Below are 25,514 nucleotides of genomic sequence, written 5' to 3' on the forward strand. Positions count from 1 at the left end.
TAAGCCCATGTAGCCCCGCTGTGCATAAAAGGAAAAGGAAAGGGGATAATGGATCTCTTTGTCTGATGCCTTTGCTTGGGTTAATTAAACCCTTCGGTTCTCCATTCATCAATATTGAATAAGTGACCGTTGTAACACACAACATGATAAGACTGATCCACCTTTCTTATTCTTAATTATAAATAAAATACTCTTATTCTTAATTTTTTTTTTTAAAAAAAACCCAGAAATTTAGGGGAGATTTAATAACGTTGTTCTAGTATCGTTATTTATATATTTTAGAAATATGTATAAGTAAAAAAGTGTATAAAAATACATGTAATTTAAATTAAAAATTGAAAACATGGTTTAAATACGCATACTATACTGCCCATAAATTTTAGCTCGTTAATTAATTTTGCCGTAAAAACAAAAACCGAAAACGCAGTGGAGCAACAAGAGGAGCAACGGGCAACGGGCGATTTGAAATCGGAGTAGTTGTTGCAGCAAGCAACTCACTCCTCTTTCCTTCACCATGGTAACAACTCCCAACTCTCAAACCTCCTAATCTTTTGCTTTCACTTGCACTGCCACTCGGAATTTTAAAAACTATGTGATTATTTATTATTATTTTGATTTTGGCAGGATTACCTAAAAACCGTGGTACCTTCACAACTCACCGCCGAGCGAGGCCCCAATCTAGTCGTCATCAACCCTGGTTACTACTCTAACCCTAACCCTAACCCTAACCCTCTCACCACGCTACTGTTTTGCCACTACTGTTTTAGTTTTTACAATCACAAATTGCAAAAACACCTTTCAGGTTCTGCAAATATCAGAATAGGCCTCGCAACACACGACACTCCCTTTAATATTCCTCACTGCATTGCACGCTATACCAGCCAAGTCCCCAAGAAAAATGTTCAAGACCAGGTTCGCTGTTACCGCTTTATCACTTACATTTTCAAAGTTTTTTAATTTATGATTTTCTTCTTGTTGATTCTTGGATTTGGTTTGGGCTTTTTTCAGATGCTCAATTCTCAGATTACTACTGCTCAGCACATGGAGCGTGAGAAGGCATATGATGTTGTGAGTCTCAGTCTATGCACATTGTTATCAACTTTATCTTCACGGTTTAGGGAACATTTTTCATTATTTAAATTGTAATTTTGTTTGTTTTTGAAAAGATCGCGTCGTTGTTGAAGATACCTTTTTTGGATGAAGAGGTTGCTAACAATTCTTTCCCGCGCAAGGTATGCCTAGTGATTGGTACAAATGATACTTAGATGAAATTAGATGTAGTTATGGTGATTTGATTAACATGACCTGTTTTTTGTATTGTTTATGGTGTTTTGTAACGTTTCCTATAAACAACAACAACAAGCCTTAGTCCCAAAATTTTGGGGTAAACTATGGATTCTGAATCAACTAGTCAGGGTCGGTCACATGTATTATTTTCTTTTATTCTATTCAATCCAAACTCATACTCTATCACTTAATTGACATGTTCTTTTGACCATTTCTATAGTGTTATTTTCTATCCAAAGTCATTTTCTTCTATTGTCTACAGAGCAGCCCTTAGTCCACAATCAATGAAATTGATTAAATTGTTGTACAGATGGGACGTGTTGATGGGTATAATCCACATAATAGCAAGAAGGAAACAGCATTTACTTGGACTGATGTATATGAGAAGGAACCAAATTCATCTTTGCCATTAGGTAACAAAAAGTTTATAACATTTTTCTGTTTTGTCTATTTGTTACTGACTTCGCGTGCACATTTTTCTGAGCATCTTATTTGAGGTGGACAAAAGAGTGGTCTTTCTTTTTCTTCCCTTTTGGATTTCCTAGATTTGTGTACTTTTTGGCTAGTTTATCTGGCTTTCCTTAGTACACTGCCTGTGTACTTGGGGAGCATCATGAACTATACTTATTTCCTTTTAATATATATTTCTTTGCCAAAAAAAAAAACAGATAAAACCTTCCATATAGTTATAGAAGCATTGCTTGAGAACTAAAACCTTCCAATTATAAAAGCACTTCAAGTGGTGTATTTAAAGCCAGTGAGGTCCTAAAAAAGTGATAAAGAACTAAAAGTGCCACCCAAGTTGGTGCTTCTAAAAAGAATTATAGAATCACTACTACTAGATTGGTGTCTCCAAAAAAATTATGACAGTAATTGAAATAGTGCCTTTTCAAGTTCAATGAAGGCATTCCCAAAGAAAAGTAGAAGCACTGTTTGAAACAACACTTCCCAAATTATTAAGCCTTGTTGCATATAAATAGGGTTTTTTTCACATGCAAGTTTCGCCTAGAACTAAGTTACACACACACACACACACCTTGGTGTTTTAATAGAACATCCTTTGCTCTTGTTGTTTTTCATCAATTAGTTGCAGTCCTAATGATTTCTGCGTGTATTGCTTGGCAAGCTTTGGTCTTGATCCATCTTGATATAAGTGAGTGAGTCACTGCTGCATGCTTAAACTGGGAGGGATTAGGGAAAAGAATTGAACCATGTTAGTTTTCAGTTCCCCATGTTTTGTGAATAATCTCTCAGGTCAACTGGCTAATATTTTACTCCATTCCCACACACTGGTGGTCTGGGGTAAGGTCTGCAAGCATAACTTACACTGACTGGCCTAATCTGACCATAGAGCCTGTTTTAAGTTGTTTCTGCAATCCAAAACATGGCCCACTCAGCAGTAAACAACATGAGCAGTCTCATTTAACAAATTCTTGTTCTTTATTGCTACATTGCTGGTTTTCTAGGTCATAATTTTCCTCTGCTACCACTGCAATGGTTTTTAAATTTATTTTTCCTTTGCTTATTGTCAAGCAATGTACCAAATGTTGGGTTGTTAAGAAGCAAAATATCCATACATCCATAAAATGTGTGTAACTAAAATGAGAATGTTAAGTGGAAATACATAGAAAGATAGGATTCAAAATTGGATAGAAGCCAATGGTTAGAGTTTTTGAGATAAAGCTTTTGCCGGTATTATATAACTTTTGTCAAAAGAAGCATGCTGGTGTTTAAGGCTACTGTAATCTTGTATCAGTATATTCTAACTTTATTCAAAACTCAAGGCATCAATATATGTTAGTAAGTGTGATGGGTTCACAGCATTCTATGTTTATTGTACATGCACAGTTCTCTATGCCATGTGATTCATCCTTTGATTGATCTTTTTTTTTTATAGGTAATAATAATATTATTAAAACAAACTAAAAAATAGACAAAAGCCAATACAAGGTGTTCATGATGGTGAACACAAGGAAAAGCAATAAACAAAATAAACAGCAAACAACTAAAAGGAAAAACTTAAAACGCAATACTAAGGGAAGAAATAAACTCTAAGATAGTGGAGCATTCCGAGAAGCCCCAACACCTAGACCAATCAAATAAAGTCTTCTGGCACAGAGCTTGTAATTGAGCCAAGGATTTCTCAGTGTCCTCAAAAGAGCGCCGATTTCTTTCCATCCAAACAATCCACATCAAACAGCCGGGAATCATATTCCATATGTCTGAATTAAATTTTCCTAGCCAAAAACTCCAACAATACACCAAGCTTTCCACAGAGCCTGGCATGACCCAATGTATCCCAAAGATCTGAAGCTTGTAAACCCACAAAGAGTGAGCTACCGGACAATGGAGGAGAAGATGATCCACGGTTTCCTCATTCCGATGGCACATACAACACCTATTCACCAAAATGCGCCCCTTAAGCTTAAGATTATCCAAAGTAAGGATCTGCCCATGAACCGCTGTCCACACAAAAAAAGCCACCCTCCTAGGGATCTTAGCTTTCCAAACACCCTTCCACGGAAAATTGGAATCAGCTGCACCCTTAATGATATTGTAATAGGACCGGGTATCAGACATGCCATTCCCTTTGAGACACCAATGAGAGGTGTCATTCCCACCACCCCTAGGGATCCGAGATTGAATGAACTCAAGGAAAGATAAGGCAGCCCCTAATTCCCTTTCATGAAAGTTCCTATGAAATCTCAAATTCCAGATTCTATCGTTACGACCCTCTTGGTAGCATAGAACATCAGAAATGTAAGCTTCCTTGTCGTTAGAACACACATACAACTGAGGATAAAGCCTATTAAGCGTGTTATCTCCAACCCACTTATCATGCCAAAAAAGAATACGAGAGCCATCCCCCGCCACTAAGGACACATGGTTGGAGAAGCTCTCCCAACCATCATGAATACCACGCCATGGACCACAACCGTGAGCCCTTCTGCAACTTTTAGAACTCCACCCCCCTTGACCCTCACCATATTTAGAAGCAATAACCCTCCTCCAAAGATGAGTGCCTTCTCGCCCAAACCTCTATAACCATTTCCCTAACAATGCTTTATTAAAGTGCACTAACTTCCTGATCCCCAGACCACCCAAAGCTATCGGTAAACACACCTTCTCCCAAGCCACCAAAGGATATTTGAAACACTCCTCTGAAGATCCCCATAAAAACTTCCTCTGAATACGCTCCAATCTATCAGCCACAGCTACAGGAATGACAAATAAGGATAGATAGTATGTAGGAAGGCTAGAAAGAGTACTCTTCACCAGGGTAAGTCTACCCCCCTTAGATAAATAGAGACGCTTCCAACCCGAGAGTTTCTTCTCCATCCTCTCCAAAATAGGATTCCACATAGATGCTGTTTTGTAAGGGGTGCCCAATGGCATACCCAAGTACTTCAAAGGCAGACTACCCACCCTACAACGAAGAATGGCAGCCAACACATCTATATTTTCAACCTCCCCAACAGGAACAATCTCGCTCTTCCCCGCATTAACTTTCAGACCAGTAAAAGCTTGGAAGCTAGTCAATGCCAGCCTAATGGACAACAACTGATCTCTAGACGCATCACAAAACAAAATGGTATCATCTGAAAACAGCAAGTGTGAAATGCGTACCCCTATAGAGTTAGTAGGCCCCACATGAAAGCCACGAAGTAGACCACAATCCTCAGTTTTCTTCAGCAGCCTACTTAGAACTTCCATAATAAAGAGGAAAAGAAGAGGGGACAGCGGATCACCTTGTCTCAACCCACGAGAGCTTCCAAAAAAGCCTACCGGGGATCCATTCACAATAATAGAGAAACGAACAGTAGTTATGCAAGCCTTAATCCACCCCCTCCATCTCACCCCAAAACCCATCCTAGCCAATAAGTAAAACAATGCGTCCCAATTCACATGGTCATAGGCTTTCTCAATGTCCAATTTGCAAACCACCCCGGGCACATGGCTCTTCAATCTGCTGTCTAGGCACTCATTAGCAATAAGCACTGAATCCAAAATTTGTCTCCCACCAACAAAAGCATTTTGGGACTCAGAGATGAGACTATCTAGCACAACCCTCAATCTATTTGCCAACACCTTAGACAGCAGCTTGTACACACTCCCTACCAAACTAATAGGCCGAAAGTCCTTAACATCAATAGCATTATTTTTCTTGGGAATTAGAGTGAGAAACGAGGCATTTAAAGACCTTTCAAACACTGATCTTAATTGATCTTAATCTGGCAAATCAGTTTGATCTTAGTTCCTACCAAATGCTATTTCAGTTTGATCTTAGTTTTTATACCTTTATATATGCATATATTCAAATTGGTTATTCAGGAAGTTCGATAAATGAAGGTGTGGCTAATGAGTCTTTGGACCAGCATGAAGGCAGCAGTTCTAAGGAGCTTATTTCTAGCAAACCTAAATACAGACAATTCATTTTTGGCGAGGAAGCACTTAGAATATCACCTACAGAACCGTATTGCTTACGACGGCCTATTCGCAGAGGTCATTTGAATATTTCACAACACTATCCCATGCAGCAGGTATAGTTTTTATGTTTCGGTGTTGGGGTTTTACTGATTGTTCTTCTCTCTCTGAGTTTTTGTCCTCCCTTAGTTTAGTTTCCTGACTTCCCTCTGTTTGTTGTGTTGTTTGTTCCTTTTTTTTTTTTTTTTCTAGTTGTTCATCATCATGAACTTCTTGTATTCCTCTTTTTTCTATCATTTATAAAAGTTTTCTGATTACCTATCAAAAAAAGGTATAGTTTTTATGTTTATTAGCTTCCTCATGCATAAAAAATAAATGATTTCCAGTAGTCATATACATCAAATGCAAGTTTTCTCTTCGCCAGGAGGAAATGCACATGTTCTTCTTAGGATTCAGTGTCCCGCATGCTGCCCCAGTTTGTTAGAAACATAGGACATGCAGTTGCAACTTCCCCAATCTATTTTGTGGTCCAGATCATGAAATTTTTGTGCCTGATTAAATATTTCCTATTCCTTATTATTATTTGGAATTTTATTCTGATGGGATATATTAGGATAATGGTCACAAATTGCAAGAGGAAGGGAAAAAGGAAATGGATAGATAAGAAACCATTTTTACACTTGAAACTGATTTCATATTCTTTTTTCTTTTTTTTTGGATAGATAATAAGATTTTTATTGAAAGAACTAAACATCGTGTTCACGATGGTGAACACTCTAAACAAGAAACAAATGCAAATAGTTCAAGAACTAAAGCTAACAGATTGTAAGAATTCAAAAATTGAAATACACTGCGTAAAACCCCAAATACAAGCCCACTAAAAAAAATTACCAATGAGAAGAGATTTTAAGAGGTCTAAGGGTCTCTCATTGTCTTCAAAGGTACGGGTATTTCATTCTTGTTAAACTAACCATATTAAACATGCTGGGACCATATTCCATGTAGTTGACAGGTGCTTTCCAAACCAATTCCTCCAAGCAAAAAGATGAGAGCTAACTGTTTTCAGCATTACCCATTGGATCCCAAACACCTCAAAAACTTCACTCCATAAAGCATGAGAAAACTTATAGTGGAGTAGAAGATGATCCATAGATTACCTATCACAACGACACAAGCAACACCTATTAACCAGGGACTGACCTCTCATAATTAGATTATCAATGGTGAGTATCCCACCCCTAATTGCTGTCAATAAAAAGAAAGAAATCTGTTTGGGCACCTTTGCACACCAAATGCACTTCCAAGGAAAACTTCAGTGAGAGGACCAGACAACAAATTATAGTAACAATGCACATCAAACACACAAGTTTGAGTCAACTTCCAAGTCAGGTTGTCATACCCCTCACCCATTGGAATAAAGAAGCTCAAAAAAAGAACAAACATTTTCCACCTCCCATTGAAATAAAGGAACTTTTATAAGCTATATAAGCCTATCCCAATCATACGTTCTTCCATGGTAAGTGAGCTACTGCATACATGTTCCTGTACTGTATACCATCATGTTTGTTCCAGGTAACACTACTCAATGTTTTGTTTTGTTATCATTCACCTTGATCTTGCAAATTCTGTGGCCAACAAATATGGAAATATTGGTACCAATCTTCCTCATTGAAATTCTTACGCTTCAATTTCTAAAGAAAGCACAAAACAAGACTGTTTTCCAGTGTTTCACAAACTACTGTGCCTCACATTTTGCATATTTTCAGGTATTTGAGGATCTGCATGCTATTTGGGACTGGATTTTGATAGAGAAATTGCATATCCCTCTCAATCAAAGAAACATGTACTCTGCTATTCTTGTTGTGCCAGAAACATTTGATAATCGTGGTATTTTTATCTCAAATAGTTCTTTATAGATCATGATATCTACAGTTGGAGAAATCTTCTTCTTAATCTTTGCTATCTTCTGCTATGCTGTAAAATTATCCTTGAGTTGTATAGAAGTTTATTTCTGTCTATGACTCTGTCTCTGTGACCTGAATCATTGTGAAATTGTCAGTGACTTTAATTGCTGTCCTCCTCTCTATAATGTGTATAATTGTTTAGAAGTGTCAAGTGTGCTCTTAAATTGTTTCTGGATCATACTCCTTGTTTATAGGAATTCCTTAACATCTATCATATGCATCTTAAATGCCTAACCCTATATGTATCGAGGAGGTCTGCATGTCAAGTACATTATAGACAATTATTTTTGAAATCTTGGAGTCTCAGTTGTATGTAGATTTTTCTCCTGCTTGAACCTAAAGATAATCTCTTTGTAGATTAAAATTTGCTTACCAGATCTAGAACTAAGACACCATACTCATGCTTCTTAAAAAGCTTTTTGTTTCTATGTTGGATACTCTTTGTACTAGCACACTTAATACTCTTGAAATTTAAAAATTGTGGATATTCATGGCATTTATATTTGGTTTTAAGGAAAAAAAAAAAAACACAGAAAGAAAAATTTTGGTTAAGCTTTTCAATTTTAAGCATCCCTGAAACTTTATCTCATTGTGGTTGTCAGTCTGCACTCTGCAGTAGTGTTAGTGTGCATCTTATTATATTGTAGTGGGAGTTCAGAATGATGTCATTTTTTATATGTTGACTTTATTGATTTCAAAGGCACAAGCTCTGCTACCTGGTTTAAGTCTGTTAAACTTGTACCATAAATTTGGGATCTAGTCCCCATCTTAGGTTGAACTACTCCACCTATTCACCCATCCACAAAATAATTAATATTTTCAAGTTGTGCCAGTGGCTGCTGCATACTAGCTAACATTTTTTGTGTCTAACCGACTTTGATGTTACTGGATGAAGCCATACTGATATAATATTGAGTATTTTTTATTCTGCAAGCGTAGTTCATGTCACCGCTTGACATGCCATTATAGGAAAGATAATGACTAGACTCTGGTAAAAACTGCATTTTATAGTTTTCTTGTGGTCTAAGAAATAAGGATATTTTACTTGCACATCTGTGCTTGTGGTCTAAGAAATAAGGATATTTTACTTGCACATCTGTGCTTCTTTTTCCCATCTTTACTTATTTCTATCTTTTTGAAGAGAAAAATTGGGGAACTATTTTAATTTCCTATTTGTTGTCTGTTTGTCACATGCAGAGATAAAGGAAATGTTAACCTTAGTGTTGCGAGACCTGCGCTTCAGCTCAGCAGTGGTACACCAGGTGAGATATTTGATTATTTATTAAAATTTTCAAATGCTGACTTCTAAATTTTCTGTTCATGCTGGGTTCAAATTATGTCTTATATTCACCCTAGTTTTTTTCTTGAGATATTTATTTCTTTATAGTTTGTACTAATCTTGTCAAACTGGAGACATGTAAGTAAAATTTATTGTTGTCTCTGAGAAAGAGGAAGAATGACATGATTTTTTCCTTCTAGAAAGATTCCATTGGTGAGGTGTTTCTATTATAGACTCTTCTAGAAGATACTATTTGTGAGGTGTCCTTACCAACTATCACTATCAGAACATTCTTTGTTATATTTTGTAAATGCTTCTTCTACATATGTGGAATGGATTGGGTGAGATCTATATGGAAAAATAGCTCCTTTTCACATTTTCTCTTCTCATTAACATGGTATCAGAGCAACGAATTTGAATTGTTTCCTTGCCTCTAATTCATTCCCATGCCTACCCTTTGTTTTTCCCCTTCCTTTTTTTACCCTCTCTCTCTCTTATTTTTTATTCTCTGATTGCTCTGTTGGTTGGTTTTGGTTGTATTGGGTTGAACAATTTATTGATTTGAATGATGTTGGGATGTGTCTGAAGACATTGGAGCTAACTTCTGTCATCATCACCATCATTGCAATTGAATTCTGGTAGTGGAACAGCAGAACAATGTCCATGGCTGTTGTGTTTGCGGCTTCCTGATACTTAGAATGGCTTTTTTTTTTTAATTTAAATATTGTTGGTTGATGTGTCAATGTTGTTTTGTGAATTTTTGGTGGATCTATGAGATTTTAGGTGGTTTTTAGTCAGTTCTGACACTATCATGGTGGTTTCCGATGTGAGGAGTTGCACGTTTGAATGTTTTTTGGTCGTCGATGACCTATGCTGATGTTGGCATAGTGGTCTTAGGAAGTTTCTGAGTGTCACTACTCACCAGTGTTGTCACAGTTGGCAGTGACATCTCCTGTTTGGGCCTTGATGTTGATTGTTTCCGACCCTAGACAAGGATAGCTTAGTCTGGATAACATTATTTGTTTGGTTGTTGGTGCTACTGTTTGCTTGTCTGGACTCTGGTAAACTCAGTTTTAGGAGGATAATCTAATTATGTCTCTCACGCTATCTAGTATAAAATTGAGCATTTGGATCACTTTAATGCCCATTCGATCTGCAAAGGCTATTTCAGAGCATTTGCAACATATCTATTTTGGATCAGAGAATTTCACTTGCTTGTATGACAAGCAATGTTTTGGTCTTGAGCAAAGGAATCAGAGTTGGACTGTTACTCACAGGTCATGCGTGTAGTCAAAGAGAGGAACTTGTATCGATCACTCACAACTACCATTTTGTATATGGGGAATGAGATGTTGTTCAATGTCTTAGTGGTTTGAAGCTTGAGTATGAGCTAGTCACAGATCTTGTGTAATCATCTTTCCATGGGATTTATTCTTGACTTTAGTGTTCTACTCTTTCTAGATAATGACACCAAGCGCTTTACGTTTGTTGCCTTTTGTGGGTTGTGAAAAATAAGTTTACGCAAGATTAAATAAGAGAGAAGAATGAAAATCAACATAGAAATTTTACGTGGTTTGATAGTGTGCCTATGTCCACAGGAGTGAGCGGCTAATAATCCACATTATGAGAAATTAGGGTTACAACAATGTTTATATAGCATAACCCTACCCGGTACGAATTCCCAAAATACCACTATACCATACCGACCATTTGGCTAGTGGCCCATAATCAAATATAAGCCAACTCTAACATATACTTAGTTATCTCTCTATCACAAGACCAAACATCTCATACGAAATTATTGTGGTGAGATAGCTCTTAGTAGCCCCAAAACTCTTAAATTGGGACGATGCTATTTGAATGATTGAATACATAAAGAGAGCTCTAGGACGCGGCATATTGTTTAGAAATAATGGTCATCTCAGGGTAGAGGCATAACTGATACAGACTAGTAGTATCACCTTCAGATAGAAGGTCCACCACAAGGTATTGCACCTACTTGGGAGGAAATCTCATGACATGGAAAAATTAGAAGCAAATTATAGTTTCCTGATCAAGTGTAGAAGCTAACCTCTAGTAGCTAATTTGGTTACAACACTTTCTTCAGAAGTTAGGCTTCTTAGTAGCTACTCCTATCCCACTATCTTGTGATAACCATGACGTCATACGTATTGTTTCCAATCTTGTTTTCCATGAAAGGACTAAGCACATTAAATTAGACTTCTATTTCACACAAGACAAGATACTAAGTAGAGAAATAGTTACACAATTTGTGAAGAGCCTTATAGCTCAACTAGTACTTCCTGGTGTTTCCAATTGTGACGTCCAAGGTTCAAATCCCTCTTTTCCCAATTATCAAATTATCAAAAAATTGAAAAAAACCAACTTGCTGCTGTCTTTATAAAGCCATTATGTAGGAGTTTATTAGGCCTATATGTTCCAACCTAGGTTTATATGACATATATGCTCTAGCTTGAGGGGAGTGTTAGAAAGAGGAAGAATGCTATGATTGCATCCTTCTAGAAAGATTCCACTGGTGAAGTGTCTCTATTTTAGACAATTCTAGAAGATACTAATGGTGAGGTGTCCCTACTAGTTGTCACTATCAGAAATTTTTTTGTTATATTTAGTAATTGCTTCTCCTATATATGTGGGATGGATTGGGTGTGGGCTATATAGAAAAATAGCTCCTCCTTTTCATATTTTCTCTTCTCATTAACATTCTCAATGTTGTTGTTGATCTTTCTTGAATGCATTTCCACGTGTAGAATAAAAATGTTTTGGCTGTAATTAATGATTCATCTGGGATTTCCCTAGTAGATGATGATTTATACTGAATTTGGTGATGCAGGAAGGTCTAGCTGCAGTTTTTGGGAATGGGTTATCAACAGCATGTGTTGTAAACGTAGGTGCTCAGGTGACATCAGTCATTTGTGTTGAGGTAACTGAAATATGTGTGAAACCTATTTTTTGCTTGACATTCTGAACCTTTTTCTGCACTTCTGAAATCAAATATGTAAAAACTTCTTGTTTTGTTATCCGGCTTGCATATGTAAAAAATGTGTGAAATCAAATATGTTATGATTTATTTGTTTTGATTTTTATTTTTTTTATTCTATTATGAAGATTGTACATTTAGCAAAAATATTTTCCTTCTTCACAAAAGCTTACAGTTTTCCCCATATATTGCACTATTATAGACAAAGTTTCCCTCCAAACTAGTTTGGAATTTTTTTTTACAACCCATTACATGGCAACTCATAAAACCATCAACTACTACCTTCAGTGCTTCCATAACAACTCATAAGGATCGGCTCTATTAGCTTAACTACAGATCACAACCATGTGAGAGCATGTTGCCACTCCAGAAATATGTGTGAAACCTATTTTTTGCTTGACATTCTGAACCTTTTTCTGCACTTCTGAAATCAAATATGTAAAAAACTTCTTGTTTTGTTATCCAGCTTGCATATGTAAATAATGTGTGAAATCAAATATGTAAAATCAAATATGTGATGATTTATTTGTTTTGATTTTGATTTTGATTTTTTCTATTATGAAGATTGTACATTTAGCAAAAATATTTTCTTTCTTCACAAAAGCTTACAGTTTTCCCCATATATTGCACTATTATAGACAAAGTTTCCCTCCAAACCAGTTTGGAAATTTTTTTTTACAACCCATTACTTGCCAACTCATAAAACCATCCACTACTACCTTCAATGCTTCCATAACAACTCATAAGGATCAGCTCTGTTAGCTTAACTACAGATCAAAACCATGTGAGAGCATGTTGCCACTCCAGTATATATATATATATATATATATAAATTTTAAATAAAGAAAGGGAGAAACTCTAGTACACTGTACACAGCTAGTGTGCAGGAGCTACCACTCCAGAATAACTGTCAACGAAACTACTGCCAGAGGTATGCTATTGACGCCTCCATCAAAACCCCACAAACCATGGTATTATTGTTAGTAGAATGTCTCTCTTCCTCCCTCCCTGCCCCCTAAAGTCTTTTGGTATTTAGTTGTAGCACGACAAAGCCTATGTTTTGGAAAGTAGGGTTTCCTGCCTATAGTTATCAGCTTATTGTGACATTTGGTTTTCAGGATGGAGTGGCACTACCTACTACAGAAAAGACATTGCCTTTTGGTGGTGAGGTTTGGTCCCTCTTTCAACTCGTTACTTATGAATTAGCTATAAATTTGCAAGGAAATTGTACACCCTTGATAATTGGTTCTTTAGTTGTTACTATTGGAAAAGAGATTTTTCTGTGCTTCTTCACGCTTATTAGTTAAGTATATGAGGAAATTGTTCATCCCTGAAGTTGCATTGTTTGGAATGTAGACACCAAATTTTGTCATTTCATCCTCTCTCTCTCTCTCTATTTTGTTTCATTTAAAATTGAATTCTATACCCATGTCACTCCTATTATACTTGACTAAACCTCATCTAATTATTTATGTCAACAGTGTATGCCACCAATTTTTGCTTCTCTCTCTCTTGTGAATTAGCTTCTGAGGTCAAGCAGTCTCAACTTGTGACCTTTCTGACTGATTTCTTGTTTTCCAGGTGCCTTAAACTTGTATCATATCTTGCCACTGCATTTCTTTGCTTTTGCATGAGCCCAATAGTCCTAGACAGTTTTCTTTCTTTTATTTCCTGTATGCGTTAAATCTTTCTTCTTAAAGGCGCATGACACCAAGTATTTAAGTGCCATGCACCTCAAATGGTATCATGCCTTGCTGCTGCATTGATACGTTATCTTACAAATAACCTAATCTTCCTAGTTAACTTTATTTCTTTTTATTTCCTGCTTGTCACACCTCTAAGTTCTTTAATTATCCCAGTCAGTTTTCTCTCATCTTGTTAATTTGTTTTCCTCCTTTTATTGAAGTTCCATGAAATCAATATCTCTTTTCCAAATTTTTATTTGACCTTTTCTTTCTCATAAGGTTTCTGGAATACTTCTGTTGCACTCTTTTGTGCTTGTTCTATGATAGCCTAGTCTGCTTCATATGACACATAGGTGATTTATAGAGTTGGCTTTGATAATGATCTGTTTACATTTTCAGGATATATCAAGATGCCTTCTCTGGACTCAGAGGCATCATCAGACATGGCCACAAATCCGTACTGACATTTTGACAAAGCCAATAGATCTGTTGATGCTTAACCGACTGAAAGAGACATATTGCGAAATTAAAGTGAGTTCTCTATTTTTCCTTGGGTTAGCTGATTTTTAATTATCTTTCTTTCTCTTGATTAACAATAATGGTAGCTTTCTTCTCTGAAAGAAACCTAGATTTTTTTTTTTTTTTTTTTTTTTTAATGTTTTTCTAAAGAGTCGGTGTTTTGGCAAACTGCATGTGAGTGAATTTTATAGTTACTATCAGTATTTTCCTGGGCCTGTCCTTGTACTCTATAGCTTGTCAATAATCTTTAATTGCTTTAGTTTGTTACCAGTTTGCATTTTTTATCTAGGCCATGTTGGTCCCTGCCTCATGTGGCCTAAATTTTCATTAAAATTTAAGATTTTAAGGTATATTGAGAATTTAAGGTGCAAGAAGGGGGGAAAGTGGGAAAAGAAAACCTAAAAGCTAGGAAGCAACAGACACTTCATTTAGGGTACCGTACCCATGTCGTACCTGTGTCCATGCTTCCTAGCCTAAAAGGCATAAAAGATTTTTATTAATAGCAGTGAGTGGATGCAGGGAAAGTGATGTGCTGTGATATGAATTAGAAGATGTGAGTTGCTTAGAACAAATTGATAGATGGTTAGGCACCTCTGCAAAGAACACAAACTTCTCAAGAAAAGCTCTAAAAGGCTTATTTCATTTACATACAAAAACCGAATTACAAAGTGCTTACATTCTGGTACTTATACTGGTTGTTTGACATTGGCACTCTTCTAGATGATTGACTAGTGTCTAAATCCTATTGGCCAATGCTTAAACAATCATTTAACTAGCTAACTAATTGGTTACAATAGGACTAGGGTGGCTGCAGACTTAGCTACTGGTTTTGTGTCCAGCTACAACTGTAGAACAACTACTTAAATGCCCTGTATCAGAGTTATATGTAAAATTTATTACTTATCAAACTTTGAGGATTCTGGGATCTTTGCCGGATCTCAAACTTATTTTCTTTAAAATGTTGTTAGATTGGATGTTAGTAGTGCATAGTTTTTCTCTATTGTTGGTCAGCAATTTGATAGATATTTGTAATTTGCGTGCTTGATTGTTGGACTGTTGTATATGCCGTGTATACTTGGGTGACTCTTTCTTATCTTAATAAAATTCATTACTTATCAAAATAAAAAAAGCGAGTTATATGTTATAACATTAAAAGTCCACAGCATGTTAAATACAGGTTGAGTGATTGCTTATATGAAAAAGTTTGCTTTTTAGTAATTGACATGAATGGTGAACAAAATAGTTATATTTTTAATATTTGATGCAAATGGTGTCTATCAAATATGTTGGAGTATTTAACGTTTTATGGGCATGAATAAGGTTAAGTTTCCTTGCTTCTTTGGTTGGACTCTTTTCTAATAATATTTTCCCGTGCTCAGGAGGGGGAACTTGATGCTGTCACTGTTGTTCATTCTTATGAAGATGGCTTGCCAGCTGGATCTCACAAGACAAGACTAACAGCTCTTAATGTGTGTCTCTTAAAACTAAATCTTGTTTTATTTATTTTGTCCTTTCAAGTGTACCTAGTTTGGCAGAACAATTTTCCTTATGGATTTTTTAATAGGTTCCTCCTATGGGTCTGTTCTACCCATTGCTTTTGGTTCCAGATGTGTATCCTCCACCACCCCGTTCTTGGTTAGTAGTTCAATTGGTTTGCACATGAAGAAATCGGTAATAATTTGTGATAGTAATTTTAATTGTTTACCTTACCAGGTTTCATGACTATGAGGACATGCTTGAGGATACATGGCACTTGGATTTTCCCAGAAGATCTGACATATCAGATGGTTTATATCCTGGCATGAATGTTGGATTACCAATGTGGGATACCTACCCTGTTTTTACAGCTAGACCAAAGAAAGAAGAGAAGGTTGGCATTGCAGAGGCTATCACGAGTAGCATTCTTTCAACAGGTACGTTTGGATATATTTCTCTCAGTGTCTAGTAAGTGATACTAATTAAACTGTTTGGTGCTCTATTGACAGGGCGTATAGACCTCCAGAGAAAGTTGTTTTGCAGCATACAATTGGTGAGTTTTTGGCAGCTCTGGTGGACTGTGTGAGATCCTCTTTTAAATATTGAATGTTGTCAGGAGGAAATGACATTTTTTTTTTTTTGTGCTTTAGATTGGTGGAGTGGGTTTGACAAGTGGTCTTGTTCCTGCAGTTGAGGAGAGGTTTGTTCAACTCTTGCTTTTAGAAATAATGAGTGTGATTTTGGGTGCTAACAGCGATTATGATATTTTATATGATGTTCTGCATAAAATATAAAATAAAGTGTGAATCTTAATCTTGACAAAGAAAACCCATCAGGATAGACATTCATTCCTTTTGCTGGATTATTGCCTAACCATGTGTATCAACATCAGAGAGTACTAGCCTTTTGCAAATAAACTAGGTTAAAAGACTGCAGTTGTTAGGCCAGGAAATGTACCAGTTTAAGTTATAGGTCTTCTCCAGTAAAGAAGGTTCTAACAGGCTGATTTATTTTGGTGTTTTGTGCTGTGATTTATTCCTTGTAGGAGTGCTGTATAAGGTCGATATTACATTTACTAAGTGCTTTAGCTCTGAGGGATTTACCAAAAAGATTTCAAATAAGTTGACTTCAAAAGCGCATATGTTCATTTCCTAGTCCCAGATACCTTGTATTTTGAGTTGATTCACTATATTAGGGTGCTACTACCAAATTTTCTGTTGCTGGATCTTGTTTCATTTTGTGTCACATTCACCCTTTTTCTGTTTGCCAAGTTTGTTAGGGGAAACTACTGATAAATGCTACTTTTGTGTTATACTTTATTTGATAGAATTTCACAGAGAATTTCATACTTATGTAATGGAGCCCCTGGAGGACTGAATCTGTCCAATTCATTTTAGTCTTTGCCATATGACTATAGTGGAGTTCCCTTTAATTTGCAGTGCCCACCCCACTCTTCCCATTAATTTGTTAATTTTAACCCTGATTTTTGGTGGTGGGGTGAACATTGCAAATTTATTTCAATTAGAGTTGATTGTAAAAATTTGTAGTTTAGTATGGATAGCTAAAATTATACATTAAATCAAGTACACTGTTAAATGATTTCTGAAATGTAGTGGACTTATTCAGTTCTCTTGTGAGATTCCAACACCCTAATAATGTTTAAATGTCTTATTTGTCATTTATTGTTGCAGAGTTTTACATGCAATTCCTTCAAATGAAGCAATTGATACTGTTGAGGTTAGTTTAAACACGTTATTTCCTTCTTTGTCAGTTTCATTGTTTGGATAATTGATGTAAATAGAATCTGCTTTGGTTGTACTGCAGTACATTCTGCTTCTTGGAAATTGCTTCTGCATTCATAAAATAGCTTCTTAACACCAATTTTTAACTAAGACCTATGTTACACAATTCAACTTCTTTGAATTTCTGAACTTTTAACTTCGGAAAAATCATATTTTGATCTTATTTATTAAATGATGAAATAAGAATATAACTTAAATTCACTTATGGATCATAAAAAGTAATAGCAGGACCTCTTTGCAACTGAGATTTCTTTTTTCATATTTTAAGAATTTTTGCTGCTAGATTCAAACTTCTACATGTCAAGGATACCAATCAAATATATATATATATATATATATATATAAATATATATATTGTAGAGTATGCCAGTGGAACACTACCATCAAACTTTCATCTGGGAGCTTAAAACTTGAAAATTAGACTACCACAGTAATGGTCCTTGTTGCATAGAGATGTAAGTGATCCAAGGCATGCACCATGCGCTTTAGCAGACACAAGTTTTGTCAAAGTGGAAGAGAGTGATGATGGTTAAAACAAGTGCTTGTTTTCATTGGTTTATTGGACTTTAAAAAAGGGCAAAAGTACAACTGTACCTAGAAAAATTAATAACTTTAAAAAGTTGTACATTAGCTGAATAAGCTAGAAAAAAGCCAGTAAACACAATATTGATAATTGTTGTAACTTACCCTTTACTATATTTAAAAAGTCAATACCCCTTTATCACTAAATTTTAAATAAGGAGGGTAGTTTTGAAAACTTGTGCATTTTTTATTTGAAAGGCAATGCATTCAATGATGTTCCTTAAAAAACTGGATTTTCTAAACTGGATCAACAAAATGGGACATAGAGAGTAATATTTACGGTTTGCAGGACATTTTGATTCACAGTTTGGCATGTAGGACAGTTGTGTAAATTGTTGCACAAACTTGTTCAGACTCAAATTATGGGCAAAGAATTTATCCAAAAAAAAAAAAAACCAGAAAAATAGAGAAGTAAATAACACCTACCAAGGTTTGAATAAAGGAAAAAAGTGGAAATAAATTCAGCTAGGTTAGAACCCTAGATGGCTGTGAAAACCAACCTTCACAAACCAAAAGTTTCCCATATCTCATTTCTAATTGAGCTAATTTGTTGTAAGATAAACATACACTCCCTAACCCTAGTTACCAAAAGTTATATAGACATAACAGCTTAACAATCCCATAGGCGAACTGCGAACAAGTACAGCAATTATTACCGGTCTGACTTTTTTATTAAATTAGCCCTAATCTTCTTCTTGTACTGATGAACCTCTAAGTTCAGGCTGATTGCTGCTGCATCTTTAATAATACAAAATTCCTTCATTCACCCATACAAATGCAGATTGTTTCCTGATAAATATAAAGGAAATGCAGAATTAAAGCTATTAGAAATTAATGTCAAGAAACTTGAGCATTTTTAGAATTTCTGGTGTTATTTAACATCTTGGTTATTATAATGCAACCAAAAGGTTAAAACATGGATAAATAATTGTTTTTATCTTTTTTTTTATCAGTGAGTTTTGGGCCGAAGAGGACGGCAAAGGACTGATTCAAACTTAGATAAATAAATGAGTATTTAAAATTATAAATTATAAAATCACACATATATGGCCATGTCTCCTTGTCTGGATTTTATGAATTGCCGTGTCCAAGAACTTGTGTCCGTGCTAAAATGCGACAGTTATTCATACCCACAAATCATAGCAAAATAGTCGTAGCTTAGATTGATATCACTGGTGAAAAAAGAAAAGACTTCTCTAAAAAATTTATATATAGAAAGCTAAGCTTAAGGGGGAAGAAAATTTATATATGTATACATGTGTGTGTGTATTAGACTTGTAGTCGTAATAGTATGAGTCTCACTTATACAACTGGATGCACAGATCTAGTTTTGGCTGTATACATGTTATCATATTATGAGCTTCTGAGATTCCTATAGTGCCTCCTATTATCATATATTGTCTCACTTTTTTCAGTTGTAGATGATAAATTTTCTTATCTTAATGTATTTTAAATAGGTTCTGCAATCACGAACAAATCCAATTTTTGTGTCATGGAAAGGCGGAGTGGTAAGTCAAGTGCACACTGCTGTTTTCTGTTATTCTAGAATCCCATTTTTCTTGTAGTTGGTCCTTGTGAAGTTGATTCTGATTAAATTCTGTGTTTGTTTTCTGCATATGTTGACTGCCGTTTCTGTCTTTATGATTGGCTGATGAGATCTTTTGATTGAATATCTCAATTCCTTTCTGTGTGCTTTGATGGAGTACATGCCACCATAGAATATGAGAAATATTATCTGATAGTTCCCGGTGGAAAACATGCCTCCATGGAATATTAGAAATATTATCTGATAGGTCCCAAACAAATATGACTTAGATGACCTTTTTTCAATAAATATTATAAATGGCAGAATAAATGACAAGACTGAACAGTTAACAAACTTCAATAAATACAAAATTTAGGAAATATTAAACATGTATGATGAAAGTGAGAGTACTTCTTTTGGGATGGCTTGGAGAGTACACTTAATTGGCTTCATCTACTCTTCTCCCTCTAATTACTTATGCAAAATTCAGGAAATATCAAATATGTATTATGAAAGGGAGAGTACTTATTTTGGGATGGCTTGCAGAGCACGCTTAATGTGCCTTATCTACTCTTCTTTTTCCTCTAATTAGTTAGCAGAAAAGTTTAAAAAGAATAAAGAAGAAAGTTATTTAATATGTGTGAGGTAGGGGTTGCATTGTTTGCCAATGAACTATGGCTCAACTAACTCTTCCTCCTCCCATAATAATGGGATGGAAAGTGAGGTTGTGGATTCAAGACCCATTGGGTGCATGTGTAACTTACATTGTTCACATATATGTGCAATGATGACAAACAAGATAATGACACTTGTTCTTCTTTAGGATTAATGCGGTTAATCCAATTTAATATAGTTACTATTTTCAAAAAAATGCAAATTTTGGTGAAGTTCCCAAAGTGATCAAACTTGACATATTTATTTGAAAATAAAATATTATATGACGAAGACTAAGTGAATGACCTTAGCACTGAATTATGTAACTATTGAGTAATGTATATAAGGGCCAAAAGCCTCTTGACCTATTGGCACCTCCGGCTCCCCCCACCCCCCTTGGGGGTGAGCTTGACTTCCTCTGGCAAGAAAGAGAAATGAATATAAAGGTAAACGTACTTTTATTACTCCAATAAAATTGAGGTTTAGATAAGATAATATATCAGAATATAATATTTGAGGAATCAGGTTGATTAATGGAAGGAGTCAATAATGTGAAAGTCATGAGCTGATATGTGATGAGCTAAAAAGTATGGTTGCATGATTCAACTATATTAGCGTTTCCTGCTACAATTGCTTGTATTTTTTGTAATGTGTCGGTACTGTTTGGATTTCAACTTATAATATCTACATATATAAATTTGTGTCAAACAGCGAACTTTTGAAAAGAGAAGTTTGTTATTAGAGAGATTAGTGTTGAGAGTCAAAATTATGTAGAAATTTTGCTTCCCCTGAGTTTTACCTATATTTGAGTTGTGCTTGCACCATTTGACAAAAAGTATCTCATGCATTGGATATATGTATAATTCCTCTCACAATGTGGATCTCATGAAGTTGTGGGGTCCACACACTATAAGGTAAGGGTGCATAAATTTGATGTATGAGATAATTATTGCTCTTTGACATAGGATTTTAATTGCTTTACTTTTAAGAAATCCTTTGTCACATCTTAATGGCAGATTCTCGGGATTCTTGATTTCGGCCGCGATGCTTGGATACATCGAGAAGACTGGATTCGCAATGGAATTCACATTGGAAATGGCAGAAAATACAAGGACTCTTATTTCCTTCAAGCACAAGCAATGTGTTACATAAACTCCTGAAAGGTGACAGGCCCTCCTGCTGGTTTTTTATACTTGCTCATGATAGATGGTGCTTTTTGCAACTTTCAAGCAAAATTTAATCAATGTTTTTAGAATTTCTTCTCCCATTATTTACTGGTTTCAATTTAAACTTGCAGGTTTGACTGTCAGACTTCCCTGGAGGGATTTAAACTGTGTGTGTGTGTGTGTTTGTGTACAGTGGAAGATTGATGCTTGCTTACTGTAAGGATCTAATAGCCCAGCTTTAAAAAGAGAGTATCATTAAATTTTTTTTTTTTTTAAGTCAATGTATGTTCAGTTCTTTTCTTCACTTGCACTCAAAATCGAAGTTTTGCTCTTTTGGAACCTCAAATCTACCAGGTAGAACAAACCTTAAACCCAGCCTTTTGATTGATTTTTCCCTCTTCTCCTAACGAGTACCAAGAAAGTGACCTTAATCTGAGGCTAATTTTTTTTCCTCAAAATTTAGATCACCGGATCTTAGGGATTACAATCGATTATCATATTGAGGATTTTTTTTTTTTTTTTTTTTTTTTAATTTTAATTTGGGACTAAATCTAATGCTTTAAAACTTGGCTAGTTGGCTCTTATTCTTTTGAACGAATACAACCCATATTATGTAACCAGAGCGTGTGAACGAACCAGTAGAACATGCAGCGGCTTGGCTTGCAAACCGACTAGACAAATTAGCAGATGAGGTTCAGTTGGGATTATAATGGAAACCTTGCTGTCCTAGAGTGGCAATATACGGTGCAAAAGGGTCTGATAGGTTTAGTTGAATTTGAATATGATCAAATAATGCCAACAATGAAACTCAAAACTGGGAATATCTACTAGCCTTGAGATCTTACCGTAACTAAAAGCTAGTTTCATATTTGTGATGAAATAAGAAGGTGCCAGCTGTGGACCAACAAAGTCCACTACTTAGATTAATCTGGGAATGTACTTGATTAACATTCTTCAACCTTAAGTCAAAAGGACAAGGAGAAAATGAATTATTCTTCAATAGTTCTGTTCTATAAAAATGAGTACATCTAGGAACTAATACGCAGAACTGGCTCCACAATTTTATTATTATTTTTTAAAGCCAACGAATTTCGTAGCTTCTGCTAAATGAAGTCTCTCGGTCTCTTTTCTAAGTTGTAAGTCTACAACATCCCACATCGAAAAGAGAAGAGCGGGATATCGACAATAGCCTTCTATAAATATGGTTCGTAATCGAACTGGGAGATTTAAAAGGGTCGGTTGGCTAATTATGCCACGCTCGCCCTAGATTGGTGAGTGCTGTATGGAAATCAAGACATATGGCTGACATAATTTGTGGAAACCAATAGGGTTGGCTCCCTCTAGCCGACCCTCCATAGCATTACATCAATTGTTATGTTCTGGAAACAAAGCAATGTCTTTCATCTGTCTGGCTCCGAAAGCTTCTTGCTGACAAAATCACACATCGAAAAGACACGAGTGAGACATTGAAAATATCCTTCTATAAAACTAATTCGTGATGCTGTGACTGAAAAGAGTCGGTAGGCAAAATAACGTTAGCCCTCGATGGGTGAGTGCTGTATGTGTGATAAACATATGGCCGACATAATTTGTGGAAATTGACAGGGTTGGCTCTCATGTAAGCAAATTGTATTGTGGCCTCTCATGGTCTGAATCTGAACAACTGGAAGTAATACCCAACCTTCCAAGTTCCAACCAAAAAAAGAATAAAAATTTGATTCATACACTCGCTTACTTTTGTGTTTGGAATTTCGTATTCTACACAAGTACACAACATAAAACAAATTCGCTTGTGTTCACAAGCTATACAACAAACTAACATTACTCAGGCCTCCGACAGTACATAAATAAATACCGTTACTACTGCTTTAAATAAATAAAAGAAGCTCTTCTAGTCTTCTTTAACAAAAATATTGATAGGCGAAGGGATATAACCGGATTTGGCTAGGGTGTTTTCACCATGATTTGCAATATAATTGATCAGAATCAAATCTTCTTCCATGGTCCATGGCCCTTTTATCACTTTCAGCATTTTGGGATGGTTTATTCCTCTTTATTTTTGGGGGGAAGGACATGCATGGCCCTGGTTACACTAATCTCTGTGCACACACATAAAAATCGAAAAACTTACTAAAAAAGGCATAATAAAGAAAAATAGGCACTAGTATTTTTAATTGAATTCAAATCCTCTAGAGTTTTTATGATACTCTACAAAGTAGATTACTTTAAAACCTCACTTTTCATTTAAAATTAATATGAATTCAGCTTCCTAAACATTCACGTTAGACCAACACCGCTCACTAAAAATCAAATAAGGTTTGATGTATTTTAGTTTCTATTTGGATTTGAGAAAGTCCCAATCAACCAAACAACTCATTAGGTGAGCACACTTAGGTCAGATTTTAGAAGAGTCTTGTTAAATTTTGAAAATGCAACGCCATAGAATTATTGATGTAGTATGGGTAAGCCACAGGACCTTGGTGAAGAAGATACACCATGCATGCAATGCAGACATCGAAGCTTCCGTCTCCAAAAGTGGTCTTTGATGTGATTTGATTTTTGGGTTTGATTTATTTTTTGTTTTTTATACAAAAACCTTGCCCTATAGATGGCTGTGCATATTTGGTCTTAATGTGATTTGATTTTTGTATTTGATTTTTGATTTTTGATTTTTTTTATATATAAAAAAGCCTTGTCCTATAGATTTTTTTTTTTTTTTTTTTTAATCTCTTGAGAGTTTGCCCTATGAAAAATCAATATAATAGGGGTGGCAATTTGTTTTTGTGGATAGTGTTTATGGATCAGGTTCATGTCGTGTTGAGTCATGAGTATTCGGCTATATAGGTTGACCCAAACCTGACTTGTTTAGTAAACGTATCAAGAATCCTCAAACCTAACACGATCTGTTTATTAAATAAGTCAACCTGACTAACCCTTTTAATTAACAAATCAGGTAAATGTCAATACAAATAACTTGTTTAATAACCTGTTTGATTAATAGGTCATACATAACCTAAATAACTTGTTATCAATTTCTATGTATCTAAACTTAAATACAATTACAACCACAAACAATAATAACAAAAGCTTGTGTCTTTATAAGCTAAACGGGTCAAATGAGTTTGCATGTTGAATATGAACACGACCTGTTTATTAAACGGGTTAACCGTATAGACTTCAATATAATCCGAACTCGTTTAAGCCTCAACCCATGACCTGTTTATAAACGGGTTGGTCATGTTGGATTTGCGGGTCGTGTCAAATTTTGTCATCTCTATAATATATATAATTGTATCTATTTAACCAAGATTCAGTATTTTTATCCATACTACTACATCAATAGATTCTACGTATCATATTTTTAAAGTTTGCAAAGATTTTCTTCTAAAATCCGACTTAACTGTATCCATTAGTGAGTTGTTTGGTTGATTGAGAAATTTTCAAATACAAAAAGAAATTGAAATAAATCAAATAAGTTTAAGAAGCTGAATCCGTGATTTTTTTTTAAAATTTTTTTTTTTTTAAGAGTAGTTAGTAAATAAATGAAATGACAGTATCTTAAACCATTAATTTTAAATGAGGGGTGAAATTTTAAAAAACTTTACCTTATAAAGTACTCTAGAAACTCTCAAGAATGTAATGCCCTTAGGACATCGGTTAATAATCTATTTAATGTTTTAACAGTTTTTTTCATTTTCCATAAAAGTTGTGTCAAAATTTTTCTAAAATAGATTGTTAACCAATACTCTAAAGGCACTCGTTAGCATGACTCATATATATTATATTCTTTTTAAGTCATTTTTACTAGTATTTTTTGGAATTTTTTTTTTGGCCGAATAAAAAGACTTTATTGACGAAACAGAAACCAGAAACTATGAAATAGCCTAGCTAATAGCCTAATACATTAGCTACATTATTAGCTTCCATATGCACCCAATTAAACATCCCAACACTAGACTCAGCAGCTTGCCTAGCTGACTACAAAATCAGTAAGCCTCGAAGGTGACTGATCTGCTCCAGCTTTGATGGCTTCAATGCAGCTCTTAGAATCACTCTCTATGATTATATGAGAGTTAGACGTGTCTAAAGATAAACGTAAAGCCCACAAAATAGATAGCATTAGCCTCTGCTTGAACAGGACGTTGGTGATCA

At 35.3% G+C, this 25,514-nt stretch overlaps 1 protein-coding gene and 1 non-coding gene across 4 annotated transcripts; both read left to right on the plus strand.

The window, feature by feature from the left end:
• The first annotated feature begins 358 nt into the window (after positions 1–358).
• LOC126688700 (actin-related protein 9) lies at positions 359–21,737 on the plus strand. 3 transcript variants are annotated; one of them, XM_050383472.1, is made up of 21 exons: positions 359–517; positions 625–697; positions 803–912; positions 1,009–1,068; positions 1,167–1,232; positions 1,598–1,700; positions 5,620–5,828; positions 7,479–7,599; positions 8,874–8,938; positions 11,807–11,896; positions 13,072–13,122; positions 14,038–14,169; positions 15,537–15,626; positions 15,722–15,792; positions 15,871–16,070; positions 16,143–16,186; positions 16,284–16,333; positions 17,325–17,370; positions 19,475–19,525; positions 21,213–21,359; positions 21,494–21,737. In XM_050383472.1, exons 1-20 carry the CDS (start codon positions 515–517, stop codon positions 21,354–21,356), a joined length of 1,779 nt encoding a protein of 592 aa, XP_050239429.1. In that variant the 5' UTR covers positions 359–514; the 3' UTR covers positions 21,357–21,359; positions 21,494–21,737. The 3 variants fall into 3 exon arrangements, with proteins under 3 accessions (XP_050239429.1, XP_050239431.1, XP_050239432.1); XM_050383474.1 differs by having other exon boundaries at positions 5,638–5,828; XM_050383475.1 differs by lacking the exon at positions 13,072–13,122.
• Positions 21,738–22,589: 852 nt separating this feature from the next.
• Positions 22,590–22,717, plus strand: LOC126690634 (U11 spliceosomal RNA). The gene has a single exon (XR_007644681.1). It is a non-coding gene; the product is annotated as a U11 spliceosomal RNA (small nuclear RNA).
• Positions 22,718–25,514: the final 2,797 nt, after the last annotated feature.

Source organism: Quercus robur, chromosome 6 (assembly GCF_932294415.1).
Source record: "Quercus robur chromosome 6, dhQueRobu3.1, whole genome shotgun sequence".
NCBI classification, from domain to species: Eukaryota; Viridiplantae; Streptophyta; class Magnoliopsida; order Fagales; family Fagaceae; genus Quercus; species Quercus robur.